Below are 27,989 nucleotides of genomic sequence, written 5' to 3'. Positions count from 1 at the left end.
ACCAGACAGTCGCTTCATTTTCTATTGTCATAGGTATTCAAAGGCTGTTTCAAATTAAATAAATTCAATCAGCAGTCTAGCCAGGTTCACTAGGATCTTGTGACCATCACATGTGGCCATTCCAGCTAACGTGCAGCAGTGAGTACGCTGCCAGTGGCTACAGGAGGCAGAGGGACCACGACCCAGCGAGCACCAGGCTGCTGAGGGCAGGGCATCCTTTCTTCTGCAGAGTTCCTAAAGGTCCCACACTCCGTTCTCCGAAAGATTAGAGCAGGAGGAAAAACAAGGGAAGTCATAATCCGCCTGGAGGAAAAGGAAAAACCCACTTCACGAGAACGTCCATCCAGCTCAACAAAATCAGTGCTCTCCTCTCTGGATGTAGTCTTCTGTGACCTGGGACAGGGTGCTCAGGTACTGCCAGCTCAGGGCAGCCAAGAGCATGATAAATGACAGGTAAATGGGGGAGAAGTGGCTCCGGGAGATGAGCTGACAGTTGGGAAGGCTCTGTGTCCTGATGTTGGAGATGATCTGCTTGGTTTGGCCAGACGATGGGTCTGAGCTGGGGATCCGGTGATAAATCTGTTAAGGAAACCAGAGAAGCTACTTAGCACTGCCTCCAGTACCTCACATTTTCCGTGCTTTCTTCTAACAATTCTCAACAGGTAGGTGCTTTAGTTCATGTCACCAAGGTCAAAACAGGTTCTAAGAACAGGAATCCCTTGTTATTCTACGATAAGGCCGCTGCACCGCCTAGGCCCAGTAAGCAAGGACAGTGCACCACACACCTCACCAAGGAGCCACTAAGTGCCTGGAGAGCAGTGACCATGCAGCTTCAGATCCCAGCCACCCACAGTGGCAGCCATGGAGTGGGTGCCCAGTGCGTGTTGGCACAATGGAGTCAGGTTGACCAAAGAGCATGTGTTGGATGGGGAAGACTCCAGTCTCCAATAGGCAGATAGCTCAGCAGTTAAGAGATCTGATCACATCACCCATATGAAGGCTCACATTTGAAATTCTAGTCCCAAAGGATCCACCACCCACTTCCTGTCTCCATAGGCACTGCACACACAGACATGCATATAAGCAAAACACCTGTGTGCATAAAAGAAAAAAAAAAGCAAATCTTTGTGAAGACAACTGGGGCTAGAGAAATGTCTACATGGTTAAGAGCACGGGGACCAGATTTGATTCCCAGCACCTAGATGGTGGTTCAAAACCATTTGTAACACCAGTTCTGGGGGACATGCATGGTGCATATATACACACATAGGCAAAACATTCATACACATAAGGCAAAATCAAATGCCTCCAGCCTGTACTTGTGCAATGGTGTGCAGCTTCGGATCTGAAGCTCACACACATAAATGTGTAATAAACAAAGCATGAAGCTGATGGTATCAAATTTTCACTATACAATGGATATTTCCCCCCCAAAGGTCATACTAAATTTTCTTTAGTGTTTTTGTTAGAGTCAGGGCTTATACTGTCCCGGCTGGCCTTGACGCCTGACCTTTCTACCGCAACCTCCCACAGGCTGGGATTACGTGTATACAATATACACTTACCTTTGGGGGGGATGATTTATTTTTAATGTCTATCAGTGTTTTGTATGTATGTATGTATGTATGTATGTATGTATGTATGTGTATCATGTATGTGCCTGGTGCCTGTGGTAGTCAGAAGGGGGCATTTTGAATCCCTTGGAACAGCTGTGAGCTGTCACGTGGGTGCTAGGAACTGAATCCAAGTCCTCTACAAGAGTGAGTATACTTAACTACTGAGCCATCTATCTAGGCCCTATTATTTTTTAAAGTGTAGGAGGGTGGAGAGGTGGCTCAGTGGTTAAGAGTATTTGTGGCTTGTGAAGAGAGCCTGGGCTCAGGTCCTGGCACCCACAGAGTGGCTCACAGCCACCTGCTATTCTAGCTCCAGGGACTCAGACACTCACTTCCGGCCTCTACAGGATCCTACACTTACTCGTGACACTTACACAAGATATACACATATATGCAAAAACAAATAATTTAAAACTATTTCAAAGTTCATATCAGCACTACGAACAGGAGTGAAAACCCTCACACTCTACCTTACCCACAGGCTGGGGCCGGTCCCTCCCTCCCTCCCTCCCTCCCTCCCTCCCTCCCTCCCTCCCTCTCTCCCTCTCTCCCTCTCTCCCTCCCTCCCTTCCAGATAGTGGAGAGGGGAGGATGTTACTTCACTATGCACTTGCATAAATGTGCTGCCTTGCCACAAGCCGGAACTCCCAACACTCAGCCAAAATAACCCATTCTCTTTGTAAGCTAATTACCTCAGGTAGTCCATTATAGTGACGCAAAGCCAATGAGGTCAGAACAAATGCTATATAACCTGCACCCCCTTCCATACATGCCCTTCCTTCTGCAGATCTGAGTCCCGCACACTGATCAGAGGCTGATGCAGTTATGAAAGTAGTGTGGATATGTGGGGGCTCTAGGGGGTCCCAGGACTAAGGAAGATGGCAGTGTCACTAAGAGTTCACATCCAAGGCCTTAGCTGGGTAAGAGCCATCAAACAGCTCCATGATGGGAAATGATGAAGGCTGAACACAGAGCAACCCAACACCCAAGGAGTGAGTAGAAGAGACAGAAAGGCTCAGGAGCAGGGACAGAGGTTAAGTAGCACCGTCAAAGTCACCGCCAAAGACGGGAAAGCCAAGGGCTCCGAGGAGAAAGAGCCCCGGAGTCAAATGACGGCAGATGGTAATTTGAAACAAACTGGTTACTGGGCTTATCATCAGAAAGACCATCAAACTATTTCTTCCTCTTCTGGGTTATACACACCCAAGTGGCTAATGTTAAGGATGCCCCAAGAGTAAAAATAAAAAAGGCACAGGAACATGAAAACAATGGCCCTTGCCAAGGAATTCAGTTTGGCAGAGTAGGGGATGTAAGTTTCCAGGTGTTTGCCCAAGATAGCAGGGAGAGTTCCTGGGCTGACGGATATGTAAGCTGCTCCAGCCACTGCTGAGGTCTGTCCACCTGAGCTGCAGGACACAGGCCTACATACGCTGCACCTCTCTGGAGGCATTAGGGGCCTCTCGGAAGCCTCTTCCTGGTACATTCTCAGTACAACTGAGGAGACAGAGACTACAGAAGAGATATAATCTCCTTTCCTATAAGTACAGAACTGATCTGTGAGGAGAAACAAGATCGGATCTAGCTGATATCTAGATATCTACAGATCAGCCTACCCACAGACCTCATATACATCTTGACTGGTTGACTGACTTTGAAGACAGTGCCTCATAGCTATGGCTGGCCTCAAACCTGCCATAAATGTGAGGATGACTTTGAACTCCTGACCCTACCTCCCCAATAGTGGGATTATAGCCATATTCCACCCTGGCCGGTTTATATGGTGGGTGCTGGGGACTCAAACCTAGAGCTCCGTGCATGCTAGGCCAACACTTTACCAGCTAAGTTATATTTCCAGGCACCAAGTCTTCATTATAAAACATCACTGGGAAAATCTCCATTAGGCTGACAGGAAAGCTCAGATTTTAATGTTTGAACTTTACAATTTTGATTATTTTTTTCTTTATCAACTTAAATATTAATACAGTCTTTACCTTGCATTTCACTGAAGTAACTAAAGAAAATTGGAAAACCCGGATCAGAGGTCAGCCAGCTTTCTCTTAAAGGGCTGGAAGCTATTTTTAGCTATCTGGGCTACTGTGTTGTAACTACTCAACTCTGCCCTGAAGTGACAAAAGCAGCCAGATAAGGAGGGGACACAGTGGCAGAGTTCCAGCAGCAGCACTCACACAAACACCCCGTGCCACCTTTGCCCCCAAACTCAGCTACCAGCAGCCCTTACTAACAGTCAAGAAAAACACAAAATACAACATGAACTCAACTGCTCATCAACTTTTCAAAAACAATTTTCTACAATTAGGGACCAGTAAGCCAGGGTAATTCCCAAATCTCGCCTGTAGTCCCAGTGTCTGGGGACTGAGGGAGAAGGATTACAGTGTGTTTAAAAGCAGGCTGGGCAGACTCCAAGTTCCAGTCACACACTGCCACCTGTGCATGCCGGCACAGCTTGGGGAGGTATGTTTTGCTTTATACAGTGGTTTTGGCATTTGAATAAGAGTTACAGGAAAACAAAACAAAACTCATTTAAGAACTGACTGCATCTTCATAGTCTTACTTTGTCTCTATTTCCCACTGGGGTTTTTCAGGTGAGGTCTGTGACAAGATAGAACATACCAGACTGACTGTCAGGACATGAGCATTTATAATCTGAGATTCCCTCAGCCATGTTCTGCCTTAGCTTCCAAAAGCCTCCATGTCACATCCTTCACCCAGCACACAAGCTTGGTTGGCCTCGATCATCTCACAGCTCAGGAGACACGAGTCTTCCTTGAGGCTTCAGCATGCATACTCATTTCATGTCTTCACCCGCGTCCTGCAGGGCTGTGTGTGTGTTCTCCAACAAGGGATACCAACTACTCTCTAAACTATAACACTAAGTAGTGAGGACTAACTATCTACTATCTGAACATGGTCTGGTTAAACAGTGACATGACTTAATGTGTAAAAACAGGTAAAGATTACCAGAAAATTCAATGAAAACCCACCTCTTCTATATACTGGTATATGATAGCTTTGACAGCTGGCATGTTGGTGGCATCCATCATGAGGGTGACTGCTTGTCCCTTCCGAATCTTCACTACTCCTTTGAACACCTGCTGGTTATTATAACAGGCGGCCAGTGTAGCAATGGCCATTACCTACAGGCAACAGGAGAGGGGAGACTCTCAGTTCATGAAGACAGAGCAACAGGCGCTCCAGACACTCATAAATTAGCGAAGCCCTTCTGTGGCATGCACAAGTGCCAAAGAGCCAGTGTGTGCCAGCCAAGCAGCAGTACCCAGAGTAGGCCAGTAAGGTTCTACCCTCCTAGCTCCCCATACTCAACAACAGGGTTAAATTACTCTGTCATTTAGTCAAGAAGATTCTGTCTTATTTATAAACACAAAGAAATCTAACATTTTCCATACTAAAGCAGTTAGTAGACTGAATATACATTTCAAAATAGTATCTGGAAAGAGTTTTTAATCTTCTTATGGATATCGTCATTATACATTAAAAACAGTGTGAAATGAGAATAGGAGGGGAGAGGGTCATGGCTTCCTGTGGCCAAAGGTAAGGGACTCTTGGGCTGATGGAAACCCAGGACAGCCATATAGATTTAGCTGAGATCATTTAGAACTGTCAGGACAAGATGAAGCCAAGCTTCTGAGTGAGTTAATATAGAAATAACTGGTAAAGGTACAAAAATAAAAAGATTACAAAACTTAAGTAAGTTATTGCGTGTATCTATTGTTTTCCGTGTGTAGGCAATGCGGGATGGAAGACCAGCAATCTAAATGAGGAGCTCACTCAGAGCAAGAGCTCTGGCCTGCTGAGCCATGGCTCATGTTAACAGCCTTACTCAGTTTAGCCAGCATGCTGGTCATCTAGGCTGAGGCCCAGGCTTTATAAGCCTAATGATCTAGCTAGTTTAGAACAGTTGATGGAAAAAGGGTAAACCCCAGAAGGAAGGTTCTGGAGCAGTCAACCTTGTTTCCTGAACGTGATACAAAGACTCTGCCGTAGCCCCTATCTACTCCTGAGACAGGTAGTGAATGCTGCTAAGACACCATGACCCTGAACACAACAGAGCAAGAAAGAAGCTACATTCTACCAGCCCGAGCACCCTACTCCTTTGGCACCCCACTTCATACCTGTGGAATAGCACAGAAGTTAAACACACTTTGGTTCCGGAGCCTTGACAGGTAGGTGATGACATCGGGGATGTGTTGTAGGGCGTTGGTTATGAGTTCATTCAAGCACTGCACAGCCACATCTATGTTCTCTGGCTTAGCAAAGTCTTCCAGCTTCTTAACGTATCTGCCCCACACCTGGCCAGTCAGCAAAGACAGAACAAGTCAACAGGTGGAGAATTCATATGTGTTGTGAGATTTCCTGTGGGGGCCGTAGGGGTTCAATGTAGATCATTTAGCGTGCAAGCTTAGCACACGTGGGGCTTGAATTCCATCCTCAACACCAAAAACCCACAGCAAGACATGAATGAGCTGTGCTATGTACAGTGAAACCATTCCACTGTTCACTGAGATCCAGCTGCTTTAGGCTTCAGGTAGCAGCTGTTTACAGTGCCCAGTCACAGTCAATGAATGACACGAGAGGCAGCATGGCCTGTGGGAAGGTTCCCTTATAAATAAATAAGGCAGCATGCACCAAGCAGTATCATAATTAGCGTAGCATATAGAGGTCTTCTGCTAGCAGGGAGGGTGTGAGTCTATGACTGAACACCTCCAGCTAATACAAAACAACCCCAGCACCACCAACAGAATGTTCCAAACCCAAGACTGCCAATTGCACTAACAACGCTGTTGGGCAAGAATGTGTAGAAAAATAAGCAACTGCATGGCAGGGCCATGGCCTCCCTAAACTGTAGAAACCGCTCTTAGAGCAGGGCTCTCAGACCCTCACTTCCAAAACATGAAGAGTTCAGTAGTTTGTTTTGGCGTGGGAAGGGCCTTTTTTTTTTTTTGTCTTTCGTTATTGTTTGTTTGAAACCAGAATCTCATTAAGTAGCCTCAAATGCCCAGTCTCCCAATGTCTGTAATACTGAGATTATAGGTATGTGGCCACCCTACTTGACTTGGTTTCATGATTTTTAATTTGAAATCATGAAACATGACTATTTATTAGAGATCCATTTTTATATATACTTTATGTGTCTATGTGTGTAAATGCCGCATGTGGGTGGTAGGAACCAAACTCAGGTCCTGTGACAACACATCAGGCACTCTGAACTGTTGAGTGACTGCTCCAGCCCAGGTTATCCATTCTTAATATGCACCCAAATCTACCCAGACAAAAGGTACCAGATGCTTTGCAGAACCCAGAAAACAAAACAAAAACTTAATGAATAAATATATGAATGAATCTGCTTCAACAATTACTGACGCAAGACAAGTTTGTTTAATCTACAGGCTACTCATGAAATTATTTTAAAGTAGAGGTAAATTTGTTTTATAAATATATGATGAATTCCCAAACGTCGAACTTAGGGCCTCTTGCATGCTAGGCAAGTGTTCTACCACTGAGCTATAGTCCCTACCTTTCTTATATTCATAAAATATCAGGTCATATCTAAACATGAATGATTAATACTTAATATAAAACACTCTCCAAATGTACCTTCTCCTGCCACCCCCGCCCCAGTTTGCTCAAATTTAAACAAGATCCACATCCAAAATATGCTGGGTACCACTGAGTACCTTAGCCATGAACTTATTGAAGAAAAGGGTATGTTAGGTCCTGGAAGCCTTTTCAACTTTTCTGTGTTTCCGACTTAATCCCAATAGTGTTCACTCGCCCTGCTTTTCTTGTAAATGTTAAGTCTGGCAAAAATATTTCACTAATGATCTGTGTCATTTGCCTAAGCTGGGCCTCTTGGGAAAATCACAGTTCATATGCGCTTCCTGACACCCAGCAGGCTGAGGGCTCACTCTACAAGAATGCTCTCCTAGCTCAGATGCCCATTGCAAGTCCCACGTTGTCACCTGTTCAGTACTCAATCATGAAGGATGCAGACAGCAGGCTAGAGACACAGAGTAAAGCTGTGGGAGAAGGCTGTGGCACCTCCCTGCCCTCACCACTGTGCTGCCCTGCAGGCCCCTCCACTTACTCAGCTACTAAAACTGAATCCCTGTCCATCTGGGGTTTTGAAGGAGACCTCATCATGGAAACAGTATCAATGAAATCTATGCCAATTCTCTCTCCAGTCCTTCCGCGTTCTGCAGTACCTCTCTCTTGTCCGTTTTCCTTGGAGGAATCTATCAGTGGCACACTGAGCCCCAATCCTCTACTCACAAACTGTTAGGAGCACACAGTCATTAGTATTCTGTTGGCAAAACTCCTTTAGGTCTGTCTTTGAAGGCCTCCAATCTTTGTACGAGAAGACCAAGGCAGGATGAGCGTAAGTTTAGGTCAGCCTGGGCTATATAGTGAGATCTTGCTCCAAAAATGTAAGACAAAAGAACTCAAAGGTTTTAGGAGGCTTGTGCCAGGAAAACAGGCACCGAGCTCGGTCTACTGTGAATCAAAGATCGCATGAGCACAGGCTCTAGCCTGGAGAGCCTAGCAGCCTCATGCTGCCGCGTTTATGTAGCAGCAGGAGGTTTTGTTCACTGTTTCACAGGACCAGGTATCAGGCCAGAGTCTCCCAGGGACTAGCAAGCACTGCCTCTGAAGCAGATCCCCAGACCCCTGCCCAACTTCAGTATTTCAATACTAATTTGTTTACGGTTTTTTTTTTTTTGAGCGTTTACTCAGATTAGCTTTGAAGCAAAAGATGTCCATCCTCAACCTTGAGGGCTGTGGGATTGCAAGACGGTGTCATGATATCCAGCTCTGCTATAAAATCATTTTATAACGGATTACTTTTTCTTCCTTTTTTCTTACCCCGCCCCCGCCCCCAAAGCCCACAGTTGGTGCTAGGGATCAAACCACAGCCTCATGGATGCTCGAAGTACTGTGCCTCTGCATTGTATCCCTAAAACTGCAACATGGCTACAGAAACACTAGAGAACCTTCCAGTTAAACTGCAGCATAGCAGGCTCTGCAGATTGGTTTTCCCACTGGAGGTGACTCTACAGTAGCAGTGTGGCTCTTTCTACCCTTACTCTCCTGTGACTAGACATTTGAAATGTTGAGAGTTTACCTTTACACATAATGCTATAATAAACAGCCTCTCAAGCAGCACAGTGCCCTGCAGTCTTGCCTAATAAGAAATGGCATCTTGGTGGCCTTCCTTTCCAGGCTGTCTGAGCTGACACTAACACTGGGGAGTAGATGTTTGTCTCATTTCTGTCCCACCTCCAGTACAGGCTGAGGAACTGGTGCTCATGAGTCACAGGCACACGAGACTGTGAGACTGGGGTCAGGACAGTCAGACTCCTCTTCTACGGGTGGCCAGAGATGCCTGGGCGTCATCCTACAAGGCCTTTACCACTCTCCACCATGGAGGGAGGCATCACAGGAGAGCGCCAGGCAGGAGCCTTTCTGGAATCTGTCTGCCCACGTCACCTGGGACGTGTAAACACCCTACTCTCACTCACTTTTTTGTGACACGGCTGGTCTCTTTTCTTGCAATCTCGGCACCCACAAGGCTGAGGCTGGAGAATCTCAAGCCTAGTCAGAATATAAATGTTGCATCTGTTATATACATTGCAAATTTCATCACTCTGTGACTATTTTGTTTTTAATCTAAAAGCATTTGGCTTTAGAAGAACATTTTACAAAAAGCAAGAGTGAACACAGGGAACAATTACGGAATATTCAAGCCTTTTATAAGTGCACGTGGTTTAATTAAATTGTTTCTTATATAATGGACATCTGTAGTTTTTTTCCTACCCAGCACCCCTTATACCTCCACTCCTGCCCCAAGAGCTGGAGATTTGAACCCACAGCCTTGCACTCTTAGCATAAATGATTCCATGAGCCATAACTGCAGCACCTTCTGCCCCTCATTGTCAGAGACTTCTTGGTCCAATCCATCCCGTTTGTGTTGGACACCTATGATGCAGGTCTACAGGCTGTGGCTGGCTACAGATACACTCAGGGAAATGCCTGAGCCCCGAGAGCTAGGGTATTAAGTTGGTTTGCCTGAGACATATCTGTGGCTTGGAGGAAGTCTGCTCAGAGAAGAGAAATGGGTCAGAGCCATTCAAAGAGCCTGAATCCCTAGATGCAGCCAGTCTACCAAAGGAAATGACTTATTTTAGTCACTTGCAACTGCTGGGTTAGATGATACAGTTTTCAGAGTCTAAAACTGTTTTCCCCAAGTAACCCCATTATCAGTTACCTCTTGAGGCCAAAACTTTCTTCCTTCTTGTTGGTCTTCCAGATAATCACGAATGATATTTGTTTTCTGCAGGAACAGACCCATTGAGTTGGCACACTCTATGTCTTCACCAACTACAGGGTCTTCAAACTCTGAGGCAGAGAATAGACGAGAAAGGCCGATTCCCACCAGTCCAGCAACATAGTGACAGTACTGCAAGAGATTGAGCAAAGTACTTTAATAAGGACACAGACACGGCCTTGTCAGGCATCATTAGCTACAAAACAGCAAATTGAGAACAGAAAATCTGAGCTCTCCTTCTGGTTAAAACACAGCAAGTGCACACACAATCACGATGTCACCACACTGTGTTCCCGACTCCAAGTAAGCACTCTGAAGGCAAACACCTAGAGAACCTACTATTGTATACCCTCCACTGCACAGACGAGGAAACAGAACCAGTAGTCAGTGACTTTGTCCACAGCACTAATCTGGGAAGCCTAGGGCTATGACCCAAAGGTAGGTGTCTGTCTGTCTGTCTTCCCTTTCCTTTTCGTATTAGAGCTTGAACTGCAGAGCTTGGCAGATCTTGCTCACTTTACTTCTGCCATATTCTGCAGCCCAGGCAGGCCTCGACCTTGCTATCCTCCCACCTAGGCCCTGGAGTAGCTGGGGTTATACAGTAGGCAGTCATAGGTGGATAAGAAGGTTTTTGAACTATGAATCCAGCCTTACCAACAGTTCTGAAAAGGTCTCACCAAGATTTTGGGGAAACCTAATGTTTACCTGCCAAAGAAGTTCCTTCCTGTGAAAGCACCCTGCCCCCACCCTCCGAGAGGGACATGTTGCTGACAGTCACATCAATCTATAGACCAGATACTGGAAAGTACATCTGCATCTATAATGCTAAGAGAAGTGCATTTCAAGGTAACGGTTCTTGGGTAGAAACACTTAGAGAAGAGACCCATAATTCATCTGCCTTTTAGAGCCGAGGGAAAAATAATTCAATTACATTCAATTATATCTGGTTAGAACTTTCTTCCATAAGTATGTCTCCTAAACAGCTCTGTGCAGAAGGAAAGGGGTAGATACTGAATGAGCCATGCCGAGAGCTGGCTAGGACTTTTAACCGTTCACTGAAATTCAGAAACTGTTCTCACACCCACCACACAGTGACTGACAGACAGTATAAGACACAGTTCAAAAGACATCCCCCTAAGTTTGAGGTTCTTTTGTTTGCTAGTCAAGTCTCTGTGTAACTAGCCCTTCACTGTCCTGGAATTCATTATGTAGACCAGGCTAGCCTCAAGCTCCCAGAGATTGCTGTCTCCGGAGTGCAGGGATTAAAGGCATGTGCCACCACACCTGGCCATGCTTCGGTTTTTGTCTGTTTTGTTCAGTGCTGAGGTCAGAGCCCAGGGTCTGACTGCATCCCCTGGATCCACACTGCCTCAATGAATCATGTCAGTCTACTTCAAGATCTGAACCTAAGCACGGTAAGAAATACAAACCACATAAACTCTCTACCTCTTTAAGAGGTCAACACATTAGTGAGCAAGCCACTCCTATGTCATTTCCTTTGTCCAGATAAACAATCTATTGTAGTCTACCATCTGCTAGCCTGGCTTGCACCCCACACTGAGAGTAAGCACGAATGCTGGCGAGATAAGCTATTGTGTTTGCCTCACGCCCTCTCCCCATTCTCCCAGGAATATGGACCTGCCCACAGAGAGAAGATGCACCAAGCCTACAGAGATAGCTCTGTTCACCATTCGTCAGCAGTTGCTATGGTTTCAGTGTTGCTCTAAAAGGACATGCTGGGAAATCTCCAGTAGCAACAGTGCTAAGGTAGGAATGCCTCATGGGAGATGGAGGCCATGAATGCCCCATCCTTACAAATGGATTAGTCAAAGTTATGAATGAGCCTCAGGCTGGGACTTCCATCTCTTGTTCTCTTGCACTTTCTATGTCCTTGGACATGTTACAGCGAGAACAAGAAGGGCCTCTCTGGATATGGCTAAACTTCCCAGACATTTGAGAAAGAAGGCTTGAAAATGTGGCTACATCTAATGTATCCTTCCTATTCTCTTTTAGGCTTTCTTTTTTGGCAGTGCTGGGGATCAAACCCAGGGCCCTAGGCATGCTGGGAAAGCACTCTATTGCTGAGCTACTCCACAAGCAAAAGAAGAACTTAACTCCTCTGATGACTCACACACTAAAGCAGGTGCATACCCAGTATTCCATAATGGAAAGGGAAATGCCAATGACAAACAAAGCATTGTTTTAAAAATTTGAAAAGCACTGCTATTTCTGTTACAGGAAAGTATTTGCCCATTTATCTAAATTTTCATAGCAACTTGGGGCCAATCTTACAATTCACCTGGCAACAGTACGCCCTGTGGGACATGTATTGTCACTGACAGAACATTCAACTGTAAGCTAAGTGGTTTTGAGGAGTACTCTGCCCTCGTTCTGAGCTTCACCATGGGAACAGCTGGCCATCTACATAGCAGATATGGACCCTGACTACTGATACTAACCTTGTCCCAGTCCTGTTTGGAGGTCACATCCTTGTCCACGAATTCTGCCATCCCACAGCCCATCCTGTGGCAGATGTCAGCGATCACTGTTTGATATTTCTCAGCCAAATTTCTAAACTCCAGGGAAATCTGAAATGAGACCACAAAAAAACAATCAAACACACTAGACTGCAAACTCCATGGTACCAGAGAGAAACGCATACCCTGTAGAGCTCACAGGTCAGTGATAGGGCAGCTGCTTCCCTGAACCAGTCAGGTTCCCCAAGGACTCATGAAGCCAGCGTCTTTCTCACTCCAAGGCCGTATCTTTAAATTACCCAAGGAGCTCAGTTTAACTCTGTATGTCCACTACCCAGTGCTGTCTTCCTTGTAAGCCTAAGATCCATATAAAAATACAGTATTATTTCTACTACACAATTATCTCAAGCTCAAAAAAGCATTTAAAAGTTACCAACATACAACATAAACACAGTAACACTTTTGTTCTTATTTTTTGAGGCAAAATCTCACTATGTTGTCCCAGCTGACATCCAACTCACAATCCTCCTGTCTCAGGCTCTCTTCAGGTGTGTGCCACCACAGCTGAGCCCTCCATAAAGTTTATAAAAAAAAACAGCTGAGTTGTTATCACAAAGCACTGAACTATGAACAGGTGATGTTAAGACCTTGTGTGAGAGAGCTGTGTAAGAAAAGCTAGACACACTCCTCAGGAAGGGCCAAGGGCACACCAGCTGGCCAGAGCAGCCATGTCATCTCTGATGAACATCAACTATTATTAACTCCTCCCTCCTCAAATTACATAAAAACCAATCTGGTCTTTCAGAACTCTCTTCTTCTAGGACAGCTGATCCAAGTGGGAGGCACAGGGCAACTCCTACGTGAACTGACACTGCCTAACAGTCTGCTGGGGTCAGATCCCTGCGCCTCCCTTGTGATGGTTCCTAGCCACACTGCTCTGTGGCAAGGGCAGTTCTGTTTATAAAAGGACAGGGCAGGAAAACAAACACCTCAAAAGGGGCACCTGATCATCCTTAGTGGCCTTTTGGAATTCCAAAATTTGGAATTCTGGAATGTAGTTATGGAACTGAAACAAATGAAAACAGAAGAGCCCAGCAGAACAGGAACTCTGCCTTGCTGGAACCCTGAGGAAAACTATTTTTCCTTTCAGGCTCTGCAGTATGACACAAGCCACAAGGAGGGAGCACTCCCAGGTCCCTGTATCACTTGCTGGCCACTCCAAGGACATGAAGGCACAGTACGGTGACAAGTCTCCTGGGACAATAAAGGCCAAATCCCAAACAGGGCAAGAGATTATGGCACTTCCATCGACTTTCAAGACAAGCTCCTCACCTTAAAGGAGGTCTCGGAAAGGTTATGATTAAAGCTGTTTTGTTGTTCCTACCCCTCCCCCAGCCCCTGAGACAGGCTTTCATTCCATACTCAGAACTGTCAAGCTCCTGGTCCTCCTGCCTTTGCTTCTCTGGAATAGCAGATGTAAGGCAGCATGCCTGGCACCTTTAACCCTTTCCTGCCCTTTAAGCTTTCTGTTTGTTTGTTTTCCAAACAAGTTCACATATATCCTGGTCTATAAAACTCACTACAAAGCTGAGGCTAGTCTTGAACTCCTTTTCCTCCTGCCTCTGCTGCCCCACCTCACTCAGCTGCCAATTTTTAAAGAAGCATCAAAAAGAGACACACGAGTTAAGCACAAGGTTTCTGAGCACCCTGGGTGCCAATCCTGACTCCCTGTTTAGGCAAAGAACTTTATTTGTTCCATACCTTCGTTTCCCTCATACGCAACAATGTAGAAAGTATAGGCACACCACACACAGTGTAAGCCAGGGTGGTGGCACATTTCAAAGGCTGAGCGGACAAGCAAGAGGCTGCACAGGCTCATGGGCCCGTGATGTGCATCAAACAAACCGCGTTCACTTGGCTTATTCTCAAAACAAGAGTGCATGCAGTATTTAGAGAGAGAGAGAGAGAGAGAGAGAGAGAGAGAGAGAGAGAGAGAGAGAGAGAGAGAGAGAAAGAAAGAGAGAGAGATGTCCTCTAAAGTACATTCTATCTACCCAGCCTTGGAACCTGGACCCTTTAGGTCTGAGTTTAAAATGCCTGGTACCTCATAGTTTTGTTTCAAACCAACACACTTGGGTTCCTTTCCCTTCCTATTGCAGCTCTGTGTGTAGCACTGAGGGATCCTTTACTCCTAAAGAAAGATATCCCAGGGCCAGTCTTCCTGGCTACAACTTCTCTGAACACATCTTTTCTGTGTCCTCCTAAGAGGATTCCCAGAGCGAGGGTCCCCCACCCTCAGATACAGAGCGCGGCCTCACTGTGCTTCACACTCAGCAGGACATACAGGTTAATAGTTGTCTGGTGGTGGTGGCGCACACCTTTAATCCCAGCACTTGGGAGGCAGAGGCAGACAGATTTCCGAGTTCGAGGCCAGCCTGGTCTACAGAGTGAGTTCCAGGACAGCCAGGGCTACACAGAGAAACCCTGTCTCAGAAAAACAAACAAAAGTTACCAGTACAAGCAGCACCGGCGGGGCCTGGCCTTGCTTTCAGTCCCCTCTCTCCCTACAGAGTTCACTGCTTCCAAACTCTCTTGAGCGAACAGGAGGAGACCAAGATCTATGTACTGCTCACCTCTGAAACCCTCCAAAGCAGAATATTCTCCTCTGAATACACTGCCACACGCATAGACAGCTGGGCTTTACAAACGCACTAGATGAGGGTCTGAAAATTACCTAGCTTCCCCAAATTCCTTCAGCATTCTCACACTTTTGTGTTCTTTCTGGTGAGTAGATAAGGCTACCTGGAATTTTTATGATCCATACAATAAAATTATCCCATGATCAGAAAGTCTTTACAGGTTATAATGTGCCTACATGAAAAGCAGTTTGGTAGCACACACCTTTAATCCCAGCACCAGGAGACCAGCCTAGCCTACATGGCTAGCTCCAGACCAGCTAGGGCAACATAGTGAAACCTTGCTTCAAAAGCAAAACAAAACAAAAAACAAAGAAAAATGTATTTTTGGAGACAAGTCTGATTACTCAGGAAATTGGGGTAGGAGGGTTTTAAGTTCAAGAGCATCCTAAAACACAAAGTGAGTTCATGGTCAGCTTGGGCAAATTACTGAGAAACTGTCTCCAAAGGGGGTGGGGGGACAGGCTGAGGAAATAGAGCAGTAATAGAGTACCTAGTAATCACAGGCCCTGGGTTTCATACTTAGTGCTGAAGAGAAAAACAAAAACAAAACCCACTTCTGCTACTAAGAAGGTACAACCAAGTGGCTCACAGCACTTCATCTACATTAGCAGAACTCAAAGGGTCACCACTGGATGTCTATATGGTCGTCAGAATAACTGAATTCGCTGGCCATCAGGGATCCCGAGGACACCAAAGCACCAGTACCTTCCCTAGAGCTTTAGGGTCCTCGGTAACCTGCAGATGCCCTATGAACACTCAGAGCACAGCATACTGTATTTTCGTCTCTGGCCCTGAAAACAGGATCTCAGCAAGCTGGAAACAGCCCATCTTCCTCAAACCTGGCTGGGCTCCCCTTCTCTTCACCCAACTCCCTCCTACACAGACATATAGACTAGATTCCTTTATTGTAAAAGTTATTTTTATATAAGGACTGTTCTCCAAAACTCTAGAACACTATGCACAAGACAAGTGCCCTCTTTAGGGTATCAGAGAACACGTGACTTTGCTGAAGATGCAAATTCTAGAAGTGAGGTCCATGTACACCATGAACTTTAGGGCCCCTAGAGCTTGGGACTTTACCTATAATCCATCTCAAGAGCTGACACCTACAGAATACTTAGCATGCACCAGACACTGATGTAAGAACTATATACATAAGAAATTATCCAACTCTTATGGTTCTTCAAGTACAGATTGAGACACTGAGTCAGAACTCAATTAAGAAAGTGCCAAAGATCTCACCTCAGTTGCTGCAGAAGCCCACGCCCTGCCCAAAGGTGTGAGCCACACTGAGCAGCAACCCTAAGCTGCCAGCCTCCCTGCGGGATACACCACAGTCAACAGGCCCATGTGATCCAGCCTGGAGAGCCACCTTTTTGTCTTTTAATATTTTGACAGTTCTTCAGACATAAAATGTGAATTTCAGATTTTCCTATAAGAAGGGACCTGGGACTTCTCAGTAACAGCCTTTTGTAAGGGTCACAGCCCCAAGAGTATCAACACTACCAGGACTAGGAGCTGTCATTATCTCTGCCATACAGAGGGGAAAACTGAGGTATATAGGGAGGAGCTATATACCTCACTACCAACTACCAAGTTGGGATTCCAACCAGAAAAAGCCTGGCTTTGGCCTCTCAGCTGCCCTCAGCCTGTTCGCGTCACCTCTCAGCTCACAGGCCAGCCACTGCACTGGCATTACCGACAGCATATGCCCAGGGAGCCCATACCGTGGGGAAGTCCTCCAGCACTTGACGGTCCTTCTCCTTGCTCTCGGTGAACCGCCACTCTGGATCATAGAGGAAAGTGTGGAAGTTGTGCAGCAGTGGGATCTTCTTCTCCACACTGATGGTCATGTCGTCCTCCACCGTGTCCAGGGCTCGGAGAACCAGGTAAAACACACACACCGCATGCCTGTCAAACAGGAAAGGCTAGGAACATGCTACTAAGCATGTACTTTTTTAAAAAACATCTACTTATCTGGCGTGTGTAAAACAATGTGTGTGGTGTGTGCGAACGAGCATGAGTGTGGCCCAGCACGTGTCGGGGGTCAGAAGACAAACTTCAGGAAACAAACTTCCCTTTCCCTGTGGGGTCTGAGAACTGAACTCAAGTTGTCAGGCTTGGCAGCGAGTGTGGTAACCCAGTTCACCAGCCTGTTTTTTAAATATGTATTTCTGAAGAACATGTAATCAGGGCGGTGCTTCAGGCCTGTCATCTCACCTTAGGAGGCTGCGTCGGGAAGATCTTGCGATCAGGACAACTGGGACCATAAAGTGAGACCCTGCTTCAAAAGCTTAACTAAGTAAGTACTTTAGTTTGTGCCAGGCCATTTTCTAAAGTTGTCTTACAGGATTAGAAGTGACATCAAAGCCTGCCATACTTGGCACTTAACAATTGTTTTCCTGCCTTAAGTGGGAGTAATGATCTCTACCGCTTATTTATAAAGAGTAAAATGGAAACCTAGCAGGTGGATGTTCTGCTGCTCTAAGAATGTTTTCTCTCTAACCACTGCACGGCAAGAGGCAATGCTTAGAGGGCACTAGGATTGTTGCAGATGGAACACTTTTCAGCATGAATGCTGTCACGGGTACAGTAACTGCTCTAAACTCGTGTGCAATGCACAGAAGAGGGACTTTCTGAAGGCTCAGTATGCTTGAAATGTAAGGTGACAAAAGTCAAGAAAAATGTCCGGCCAGTGAGGGTGGGTGCCGGTGCCAGGATTAAAAGAGGTAATCAACATGGCTGCCCCACCCCCTTCTCTGAAAGGGCTGGCCTAAAAGGACGCTGGTGGATGGCCAGGTGCCTGGAAGGGCATTTGCAAGTAAACACATGGGCAGAGTGGGGGGAGGTAGTCCTGCCTGGGCTACAACAAGGAGCCCATAATTCTAAGTGGTGTGTCAACGTGGCTGCAGTGACTCAAAGGTTTCTGGAAAAGCACTCCTCCCCAAGTCAGGGCTCTCCACTAACCGTATGTCCCCATCCAGCGCCTGGATAACCGCGGCAAAACTGCGACTGGTCTGATTGAGATACTTGTAGCAGGTCTTCAGGCTGCTGCTGAGCGAGTCCTGTGGGCAGAGAAGACACACGGCGGTGGCAGACGTGGAGCAGGAGTGAGGCTGGGGCAGGCAGCTGGCAGCCGGGCTCCGTGCCCGGGACCAGTCCTTGAAAGGCCAGGCGGTGGTGGGCCAGGAGCAGCCCCGTGGGGGTGACCCCGGAGTCTTGGGCGCAGCGACCGGGCTCAGCACCAAGGTCCGCTTGACCAGGGCCATGGCCTTGGTGCTGCCGGCGGCTGCCATGGGAGTGAGGCGCAGAGCCCTTCCTCCATAGGCCCCACGGAGCTGCAAGGCGCCCACCGCAGGGCGGGGATCTGATAGGGCTAACTCTGGACAGAGTAGAGAAAGCCTCACTCGGCAACACGTGCGGGCCTGGGGCCACGCCCCTCCTGCCTCTGGCCACGCCCCGCAGCACGAACCACAGTTTACCCTTACTCTGGTGCTGGTCTGTGTCCCCACAAGCTGGGGGCGGGGGTGGGGGGGGTGGGGGAGGGGAGAAGTACCCGGGGAAGGGGGGAGCGGCCGGGCGCAGCACTGAGAAGATGGGTTTCCCTCCCTGTGACAGTCTTTCCTAAACTAAACTATCCGTCCTCTGGCTCCTTTTACCCACTCAGCCGGCCTTTGGTAAACTGAAGTGTTCTTTGTATATACGGTCAATCTTACTAAGTAGCTCTGGCTGACTCGGAAATCGCTGTGTACACCAAACTGGCCTCGAACTTGCTCAGGCAACCCTTTTACCTCTACCGGATTGCATATGAACACCACATCCAGCACTGAACATGTCTTTGCACTAGCCAACCACACTGGTCCACCTAAAGCAATAACCCCTAACCCTCTGAAGCTCCCTGTTACTCATTTCCGGCTCTTGTACACACATAGTCAGGACTGAGCCCAGCTCTAGCCGAGGCTTCCTAACCCTACTTCAAGCATTTTCTTCTGAAGAGAATCTGGCTTTCGACTACTGCTGTACTGCTTTTGCAGTTCCTAGTCCTGTTAGGACTGCTGGAAACCTTACTATCCTGTTCTCAGAAGTGCAAAACCAGCCATGTGCAGTAACCTGGTCTCTGCAAGAGAAAACTTTGCAAGGAGCAGGAGGTTTGGAAGGTGTCTTACTACAAATGCCAACACAAAACTGCTTTTTGTGTTGTGTGTGTGCTGTGTGTGCTTTATAAGAACTTTTGTGAGCAGGAGTACTGAGCTGAAGGAGCAGCGTTCCCACTTGCCTCCTGCACGATCCTACCCACTATCTCCACTCATTTTAACAACCGGGAAACACATCTAATGAGGGAGTTGTTTCTGAAACACAACACACATGCTAGAAGGCAACCCACAGCTGCACTGGAAATGTTAGAGAGCCCTGCACCCTGGTGGGTCCTGTGAGCTCTCTTATTTGGATTTCCTAATACGGACACACATTATTTTGTCTAAAGAGTTAAGACTTTCTTTTAAAGAAAAAAAGAATCCTGAGTTTCGTTTTATTGCCGTTTCTAATAAAATCTATTAGTGAAAACTACTATTTACTGATCAACATATAAGTAAAACTCAGTCTAGCACATTAATAACCTGTAGAGTTTCAATAAGATAAAGCAATACATTCACAGACAATTTAGAAGTCAGGAACTTCTTCAAAATGTGGAAAGACAAAATTTCATTGGAAAAAACTGAGTAACTGTTTTCTTTTGAGGCAGTCTTACTTACTCTTGTAGCCCAGACAGTCCTGGAACTCATGGCAATTCTCCTGCCTCGGCCTCTTGACTGCTCAAATTACAGCTGTGATCTACCACACCCAAGGTGAGCAGCTCTTTGCAAAGCTTACTGTTACCATGCCCCACAAATTTCTTTGCTGTGTTTCTAGGGCAGTGTTTCTCAACTTGTGGGTCCCGACCCCTTTGGGAGTCAATGACCCCTTCACAGGGGTTACCTAAGACCATTGAAAAAGCAGAGATTTATATCACAACTCATAACAGTAGCAAAGTTACAGTTATGAAATAGCAAAATGATATGGCTGGGGGTAACCACAACATGAGGAACTGGATTAAAGGGCCACAGCCTTAGGAAGGTCAGGACTACTGGCCTAGCATCTGCTCTCACCACGACTTGCAAGGACTGCAAAGGGACAATGGCACTAGGTTAGAAGAGCAGGCTTAGGGAACACGCTTCGCCCAACACCCGAAACAGACAAGCTACAGGACTTGCGTCCCTCTGCAGCCTTTCTGTTTTGTTTCCGTTTCAGTATGTCGCCTTAAACAACAGGTCCCTAAAATGACCAAGAATAATCCTATTAAGTGGGTGCTGGAAAGCTCTCATGGTTGTGGACTCCCAGTATGTCACAGCTACTGTCCCTAGAGCCTCCCATTTTCCCACTGCTGCCTGAAGCTAAGTGCACACCCAGAACTGCATGAGGGAGACAGGGCTCAAAGGGCATTCAGTGCAAGGGTACAGACCACTCGTTAGGGAGGCGGGGTGTCCAGACTGGGGCTCCAGGCCCCAACTACCAGAACCACCCTTGCCAGTCCTGCCCCTGTGTGTAAGAAGCCAGCTGTGCTTAGGATGGGAAAACCAAACCCCCAGAACCCATGAAGCTCAGGAATGGCCATCGCCAAAGTTAATAACTGCCACTTACTAGGCACTGCATGCCAAACACAATACAAACATTACCTTTAGCCCTTTCTAAATGTTTATGGATGGTCAGCAGGCTGTCCATGCTGTCACACAGGTAACAGGGGTCATTCTCTTTAGTGTTTTAGAAAACAAACCACAAGCCTGGATTAAGACCCCAGGATTTCTTAACAACAACTCTTAAGCAATGCAGCCGAATATATAAACCAAATGGGACAAATGAAGCCTCACCCTCAATCAAATCAGGCTCTGCCGCCACGCCAAATAAGGCTGTTAGCCAAGCGTAGTACTTGGGAAGCAGAGGTGAAAGATGAAGTAGTAGGAGGGATCTAGGCTAAACTCCAAGACCTTCTAGCATAAAGGAAAACAACAAAAGGAAACCAACCTCCTTTCATTCCAAGCCGGGAGCTGGCAAGAGGTGACTACGGCCCGGCCCGTAGCTCTCTGTACTATCTTACAGATGAGAAAGAAACACAGAGATTAAGTTACTGACCAGAACATGCCTGGCTAAATAGTAAGAGTTAGAATGGACACACAAGTCAGATCTCCTTGGAAAAGGTCAGCTTCTTCGAAGCATTTTGTGGCCTGAGTAATGTCACACAAGTGAGGTAGTCCATTGAGATGTGCTAATTGTGCTCAGTGAAGCACTGAGATGTGCTAATATGCTCAGTAAAAGACAAATTATTTGAACTTGATTTTTTTTTTTAAGGTAATGTCTTACTTACTACTTAGTCAAAGATCTGTCTGCCTGTTCAAAGATTAAAAGCCTGACACTACTATGCCTGGCCTAAACCCACATTTATTTTTTGTTATAGAAATAATCAGTTCTCAATATTAATAACAGTTCAGGGTACATATCTGTCAGGTATAGCTATTGTTGTTGTTACTTAAGAAATATTGAATGAAGGGAAATAAATTTTCCAGTTATTTTCCACTAATTAGAGGTACTTCGGACTACTCTTACTTGTTTGTTTATTTATTTGAGGTTTTGCCGTGGCATCTAGGCTGGTCTTAAACTCCTGGGCTCACAGGAGCCTCCTGCCTCCTCCTTTGGAATGCCATGTCCCACAGCATGGATTTCAGTGGCACGTGACCAGCATGCATGAAGCCCTGGGTTCAGTTCTCACCACTAGGGATGGGGTCTCCCAGGGGCTTGCAAAGTGCTCAGCAAACACACTGATTACCAACCCCTCTGGGAGAAGGAATAGCCCAAGCCTCACTTTCTCTGCCCTTCCCATGGCCACCCACTTCCCTTCATGGAGGAAACCAAAGCCTTCAGTCTCCAAGGCTCTCACTGGGCTGCGGATCTCCTTTATAGAGGAGAGAGGTACACAGTCCCCCCACTCTACATCACAACCCTTAAAATCTGCCTACTCCAGCCTCTTGTGACTGCGTATTTCTGTCTGAAAGACTGTGTGTCTTTCCTCTCCCGACAGAGCACAGGCTTGACCACAGTCAGGTCTCTTGCCTAGTTCCTGTTTTTAATCACACACCGTTTTGGATTGCTAGCCAGGCTCATGCAACACCTGAGCTTTTGGAGCCCAACAGCTCCAAACTTAGAAGCACAGAGGTGAGCAGGGCGGTGGTGGCACACGCCTGTAATTCCAGCACTCTGGGAAGCAGAGGCAGGCGGATTTATGAGTTCGAGGCCAGCCTGACCTACAGAGTGAGTTCCAGGACAGCCAGGGCTGCACAGAGAAACCCTGCCTTCAAAAAAAAAAAAAAAAAACAAAACAAAACAAAACAAATCCAAAACACCAAAAAAAAAAAAAAAAAAAAAAAAAAAAAACCCAGAAGCACAGAGGTGCGCATGTGGCCAGGCCTGGCTGGGCACCTCAGAGGCATACTTAAAAGTTGAGAGGAAAACCATACTGGTAATTCGCAAAGTGGCAGCAATACTACTACTTGTCCCCTTCAGATTACTAAGAGTGATAAAGTACAGTAAGTTGTAAACATGGCCATAAAATTTTGTGACTTCCCATCAAGAAGGAGTCTTTCTCTCCTCCCTCATAACCTGGTTCCCTGAGTAACAGATGTGACTAATGCAGAAGTCTGAGAAGCGGGCATACAGAGGTTTGCTGCCTTCCAGTGTCCATGAGTCCCAGGACAAGCCTGCTGGCTGATGAGTATGTCTCCCCAATTCTGGCTGTAGCCTGCTAACCACCCACCCCTTCATTAGCTACAAGCTGCCTGTCAGCTGGGCAGGCTGTGGAGAAATGAGTCCAGCTGTCCCAGACAACTGTGAGCTACGTTAACAGCTATACTATAAACCACTAACTCTGGCTTCCTAAAAGTAGGATCAAATAAGCACGCAGCACATTTTACCGCTTAGCCATTGTCTGGCAGTTCACTAGTATCAGGAAGCGGCAGGTGTGGTTCAGCCAACCTCCATAATTGCAGCCTTAAGCTTTGGGACGGTTTGTCCTCAGTAAAAGCTGAGGGGGAAGCTGGTCAGGTGCCACAGCTTAAGACACTGGCTAAACAAGACTGGTGACGAGAGTTCAATTCCTGCAACCTGTGTAAAGATGGTGGAGAGAACAAACCCCTCAAATGTGTATGCAGTGGCATATGTGCACCCATACACACACACAATAATACATTTTAAAAGAAATTTAATTAAAAAATTCTAACAATAAATAGCTATTCAACAGCATCTGACCTGGAACTCACAGCCTAGAACTAATAGAAATCCACCTGCCTCTGCCTCCCAAGTGCTGGGATTAAAGTCATGTGCTACTGTGCTCAGTTTGAAAAAATATATATATTTATGTAAAATTTTGTCCGTATTTATTTTTATAGTGTCATGTGCCACAGCTATGTAGAACAACTTCCTTCTACCAGGTGGGTCCTGGGAATTAAACTCAGGGTGTCCGGCTTGCTGGCAGTGCCTTTACCCGCTGTGCCACTGAGCCAGTCAGGCTGTTTGGTAGTCCTAGTTAGAACAGGCATTTGTGTGCATCAGACCTAGATGTGTCCACCACTTAGCTGGCTCTGAACAGTCTGCTTAATGTACTTCTGTGCTTCACTACCCTAAGGATGAGCAGCATATTGGGGTAGAGAGCTCTGGAGGGGCTGGGGAGATGGCTCAACGGTTAAGAACAAGCACTGCTTTTGAAGAGGACTAGAGTTCAGCTCCCAGTGTCTGCAGTTCACAACCACCCATAACTCCAGCGACAGGGATATCTGATGCCCTCTTCTGGCCTCAACAAGATACTGCACTCACTTCCACAAACCCACACAGACACTGTAGCACTCAACACAATTAGAAAATTTTTAAAAAATGGATCTTTTTTAAAAAGAGATTGAAAAAGCTCTGTAGCCAGACTGTGAGATCCAAATTCCACGAGACCACACCACAGCTATGGAAGCTTAGGTAACTAACTTCTGAGTCCCAGCTACTAAACAGGAAAACAGATTCTCCAAGGGCAACTGTGTGTTTACATAACAGATAGGTATGTAAAATAGTGTTAGGCACATACCAAGAGCGGATAAACATTCGCTAATTATTATGGCTCTAACTAAAAGGCAAGGCACACAATCTCAGTTTCAAAAGGCTTTCAAGCAAGGCAAAATGACAGAGGAAAAGGTCCGAGACAGGTGTCCACAGTTCTAAGACTACAGTGTGAGGAGACAGCCTGGAAAAGCCAGGCGAAGATGAGAATGGGGCAGGCAGGCCAACATCAGACGCAGGGGTGCCTAGTCTGCCGATACTTTCCACTGGGAGCCATCAACAAGTGTGTTTAGCTCTGAGCTAGATCTGGGAAGGTCTGCTGCTCTAGGTGTTTCTGAGTATTTAACTTCTTAATAAGATATAGAGAATGAAGTAGATTATGACAGGATACAGATGCAGTGGTTTGTTATATATAACTTTTGATATTTTTCTGCATCAAGTATTTTGTAATGAAAATGCATTTTAATTGGGCATGGAGGCTCACACCTGCAATCCCAGCACCCAGGAGGCTCAGCGTTCAAAGCCAGTCTGAACCACAAATCGAGTTTCAGAAATCAAAAATGACCAAAGAGTGTTTTAAGTTAATACCCATCTTAAGGTATGGGAATTAGAAATGAAGGCATCATTAAGAAATGTAAAGTTCTGAAGTAACCAGGTTAAAATTGCCCCAAGTATTGTGCAATTATGGAAACCAAATTTTAAAGAAAAAGGAGGTACACAGCTTAGGAAACGTACCATAGGAAAATAACGGGAGAAAAGGCACAGCTTCAGAGCAATACTTTTTTTTGGGTCTGACATTTGAAACAGGATCTCACTGTGTATCTATGGCTAGCCCTTAACTCAACATGTAGAACAGGCTGACCACAAACTCATAGAGATCCACCTTCATCTCCTTTCCTTATGTTGGGATTAAAGGCATGTGTGGCACTATGCCAGGCCCATCAGTATTCTTAAAGATTAGGAGAGTCGTCTTAATACTTCAGAGTTGTCTTAATACTTGTGTATTCCAAAACAAAGATTAAATATCCCCTGGGCTCTAAAAGCAGCTTCTAAAAGGGTGGAAGTTCAGTCCAAAGCTTCCTAAAACCTGAACTTCCTGGGCTGAGGGAAGACAGTGAGGACACCTCCCCAGAGGCAGCCAACTGCCCTCACCAGGTGTCAGGGGGCCAAGCGACACTGACTGCACCCAGAGATTCCTTTTCTTCTTCTTCTTCTCTTTTTTCTTTTTTAGGTTTTTCAAGACAGGGTTTCTCTGTGTAGTCCTGGCTGTCCCAGAACTCGCTATGTAAACCAGGCTGGCCTCAAACTCAGAAATCTGCCTGCTGTTGCCTCCCAAGTGCTGGGATTAAAGGTGTGCACCACCATTGCCCAGCTTTTAGAGATTCTTTATCTTAGGTTCACCCTGTAAAAGCTCAGTGTACAACTTCTCCAGGATAGAAGTATTTAGATTTCTGAAGATTTGTGCAATGAGATATCTTGGCAGTGGGACCCAAATCCAAACCTGCAATTGTTTTGTGTTTCACATATGCCTTACATATACACAGCTGACAGGTAATTTTCTACAATGCTTTTAACATACATGCATTCTGAAAGCGACACGTCACATACATGGTCAGGTGTGGAAGTGTCCACCTACGGCATCATGTCCGCGCTCAAAGAAATCCTATTACAGCTGAACCAAGCAAATATTTATTCACAAAAGCCACAGAGACATTTGAAAGCTCTATTTCCTTCAGGCAACCCTGAAAAAGTTAAACTCGCATCCTAACTAGCAGAGATTTTTCTCTCCTGTAAAATTCCCTTATGACAGTCACTCTTCTGCCACACTCAGGCAAAGGCACCTGGTTTAGAAGGCTAGAAGCTTCCCCAAGGCAGGTCTGTTCACTAATTCACCTGCACACATTTTTGACAAGCTACTTTGTTCAAGGCAGTAAAGGCATGCACAGAAGAAAAGATTATTTTCAAGTTGCTTACAATTCAGATTTGCCAAGGGCTGGTGACCACCTTTAATCCCAGCACTCAGGAGACAGAGACAGGGAAATCAGAGGCAAGTGGATCTCTGTGAGTTACAAGGCTGGCCTGATCAACTAAATGAGTTCCAAGACAGCCAGGGCTACAGAGTGAGACCCACTCTTGAAAAAAATCAAATCAAATCCAGAATTCAAGTAAGAGAGCCTTAAGACTGTAAGGAGACTGAAATACAGACTCTTGCACCTGAAAGTGGTTTTTGGTTTTTAACTGTGTAAGTTAAGCAGTGCTACAGAAGGCAGGTAAGGAAACCTTGCAGGTCAGAATGCCATCCTCTGGTTTCCACAAAGCAATTTTGTAACACTTATTTGTAAGATTCCTGGCAAGGCAGAATGAGTAGTGACTATCAGGAGAAGGCAGAGTGAATCGGCCTCCGGGGGAGGGGGAGGGGGAGGGGGAAGGGGAGGGGGGGAGGGGTGGCATATGAGCTACCTGTGACTGGAGCTGTCAGGAGACCAAGTTAGTTGCCTTGTGAAGCAGATTGTTCGCATTGATCACTTACCCTTGCGAATCTAGCAACTGTCCATCCTTCTCCCCTGAAACCTACTCTTGGCATTTAGGTCCTCGCGGATCCTAGCAGTCTACTCTCTTAATTACACCGCTAGCCATGCTTTACCCAACAGAGCACCCATCACCGCGCAGGTGTCCCGGGTCTGCTGAAAGGCTAACAGCACTTGTTAAAGAGCTAAATCTTAAAAAGTGAGGATTCTGAATGAGAAAAGTAAAATACCCTTAAATAAAATACATTTGTCTGACGTTTCCAGTAAAGGGGATACATTTTAAGTTTTCGATGTAACCCACTAAGTTAACGGGATGTGTCTTCATACAACAGTTACATACTTTTGTTAGAATACATATTATCATAAAAGCACGGGTTTAAGAAAGGGTACAGACGGATGAAATCTGAACAAAAACCAAGTTTTGACCTTTTGGCAGCCAACAGCTAGTAGGAACTTGAACACAACAACTACAACAACAACAACAAAAACCGTAGGAAGCCCCCAAGAATAAAACAGTGGCTGCAGGAAGGCGGGGAAGCTTATGGGGGAGGTGATGTCTGAAAACTGAAAGGAGTGGGTGGGTGCGAAGTAAGTTTCATTCCAGTGAAGATAGTCATGATAATTCCTACAGGGTTCCTTATGTTCTCAAAATTTTCCTCGAACCTGTTCTCTTTATCTAATCTCAATTCTGGAACGTACCCATTTAAGTAAAAATAAACTCCAAGCTTAGAGGAGCAAAGTATGCAGTCAAACTACCAAGAAAACCAATGGCTTGAATAGGCAGAAACCTTTAAAGGCAGGTGGGGGAGGGCGGGGCCTGGCAAGGGGACAGGGCCCATGTGGGCTGCGCGACCCAGGCAGGGATCCCGCCTTCCGTGGAGACCAGGGCGTCAGAGACCACCCTCAAGAGACCTCCGGTGCAGGCAGCGGCCACAGCTCTGCGAGGGAGTAGGGATGCTCAGCTTACCTGGTCCATCTTGGGTATGAAATTCCGCCGGCCTCCCATGCGGAATCGCAGCAGGTTGTAGAACTCCTCCGGGTGGCCTAGACACTTGACGAACTCCATCCTTGCGACTGCCGGGCGCGGGGCTCACCTGTCGGGATGTCCCGATCCCACCTGTGTTTAGACGCCGGGGAGTGGGCAGGGCGAGGAGGCGGGGCCAGCGCCGGACGTCCCGCCCACC

The 27,989-nt window shown here is 46.3% G+C and overlaps 1 protein-coding gene across 1 annotated transcript; it reads right to left on the bottom strand.

The window, feature by feature from the left end:
• Positions 1-8: 8 nt before the first annotated feature.
• Fdft1 (farnesyl-diphosphate farnesyltransferase 1) lies at positions 9-27,989 on the bottom strand. The gene is made up of 8 exons (XM_052191228.1): positions 27,773-27,989; positions 18,122-18,219; positions 16,882-17,065; positions 12,438-12,566; positions 9,919-10,110; positions 5,768-5,944; positions 4,619-4,771; positions 9-579 (listed from the first exon to the last, which is right to left on the bottom strand). The coding sequence occupies exons 1-8, from the start codon at positions 27,869-27,871 to the stop codon at positions 358-360; spliced, it is 1,254 nt and encodes a 417-aa protein (XP_052047188.1). The 5' UTR covers positions 27,872-27,989; the 3' UTR covers positions 9-357.

Source organism: Apodemus sylvaticus, chromosome 8, assembly GCF_947179515.1.
Source record: "Apodemus sylvaticus chromosome 8, mApoSyl1.1, whole genome shotgun sequence".
Lineage (NCBI taxonomy): Eukaryota > Metazoa > Chordata > Mammalia > Rodentia > Muridae > Apodemus > Apodemus sylvaticus.
The sequence above is the reverse complement of the archived record's forward strand: the minus strand, read 5'-3'. Positions and strand labels throughout refer to the sequence as shown.

Excerpts from the sequence above, each read along its gene's own strand:
- Fdft1 (XM_052191228.1), bottom strand. The coding sequence starts at position 27,871 with ATGGAGTTCGTCAAGTGTCTAGGCCACCCGGAGGAGTTCTACAACCTG. Across the intron at positions 17,066-18,121 it reads GCGCTGGATGGGGACATACG|GCATGCGGTGTGTGTGTTTT; the intron begins GTTAGTGGAGAG and ends CCTGTTTGACAG. Across the intron at positions 10,111-12,437 it reads CCAAACAGGACTGGGACAAG|TACTGTCACTATGTTGCTGG; the intron begins GTTAGTATCAGT and ends AATCTCTTGCAG.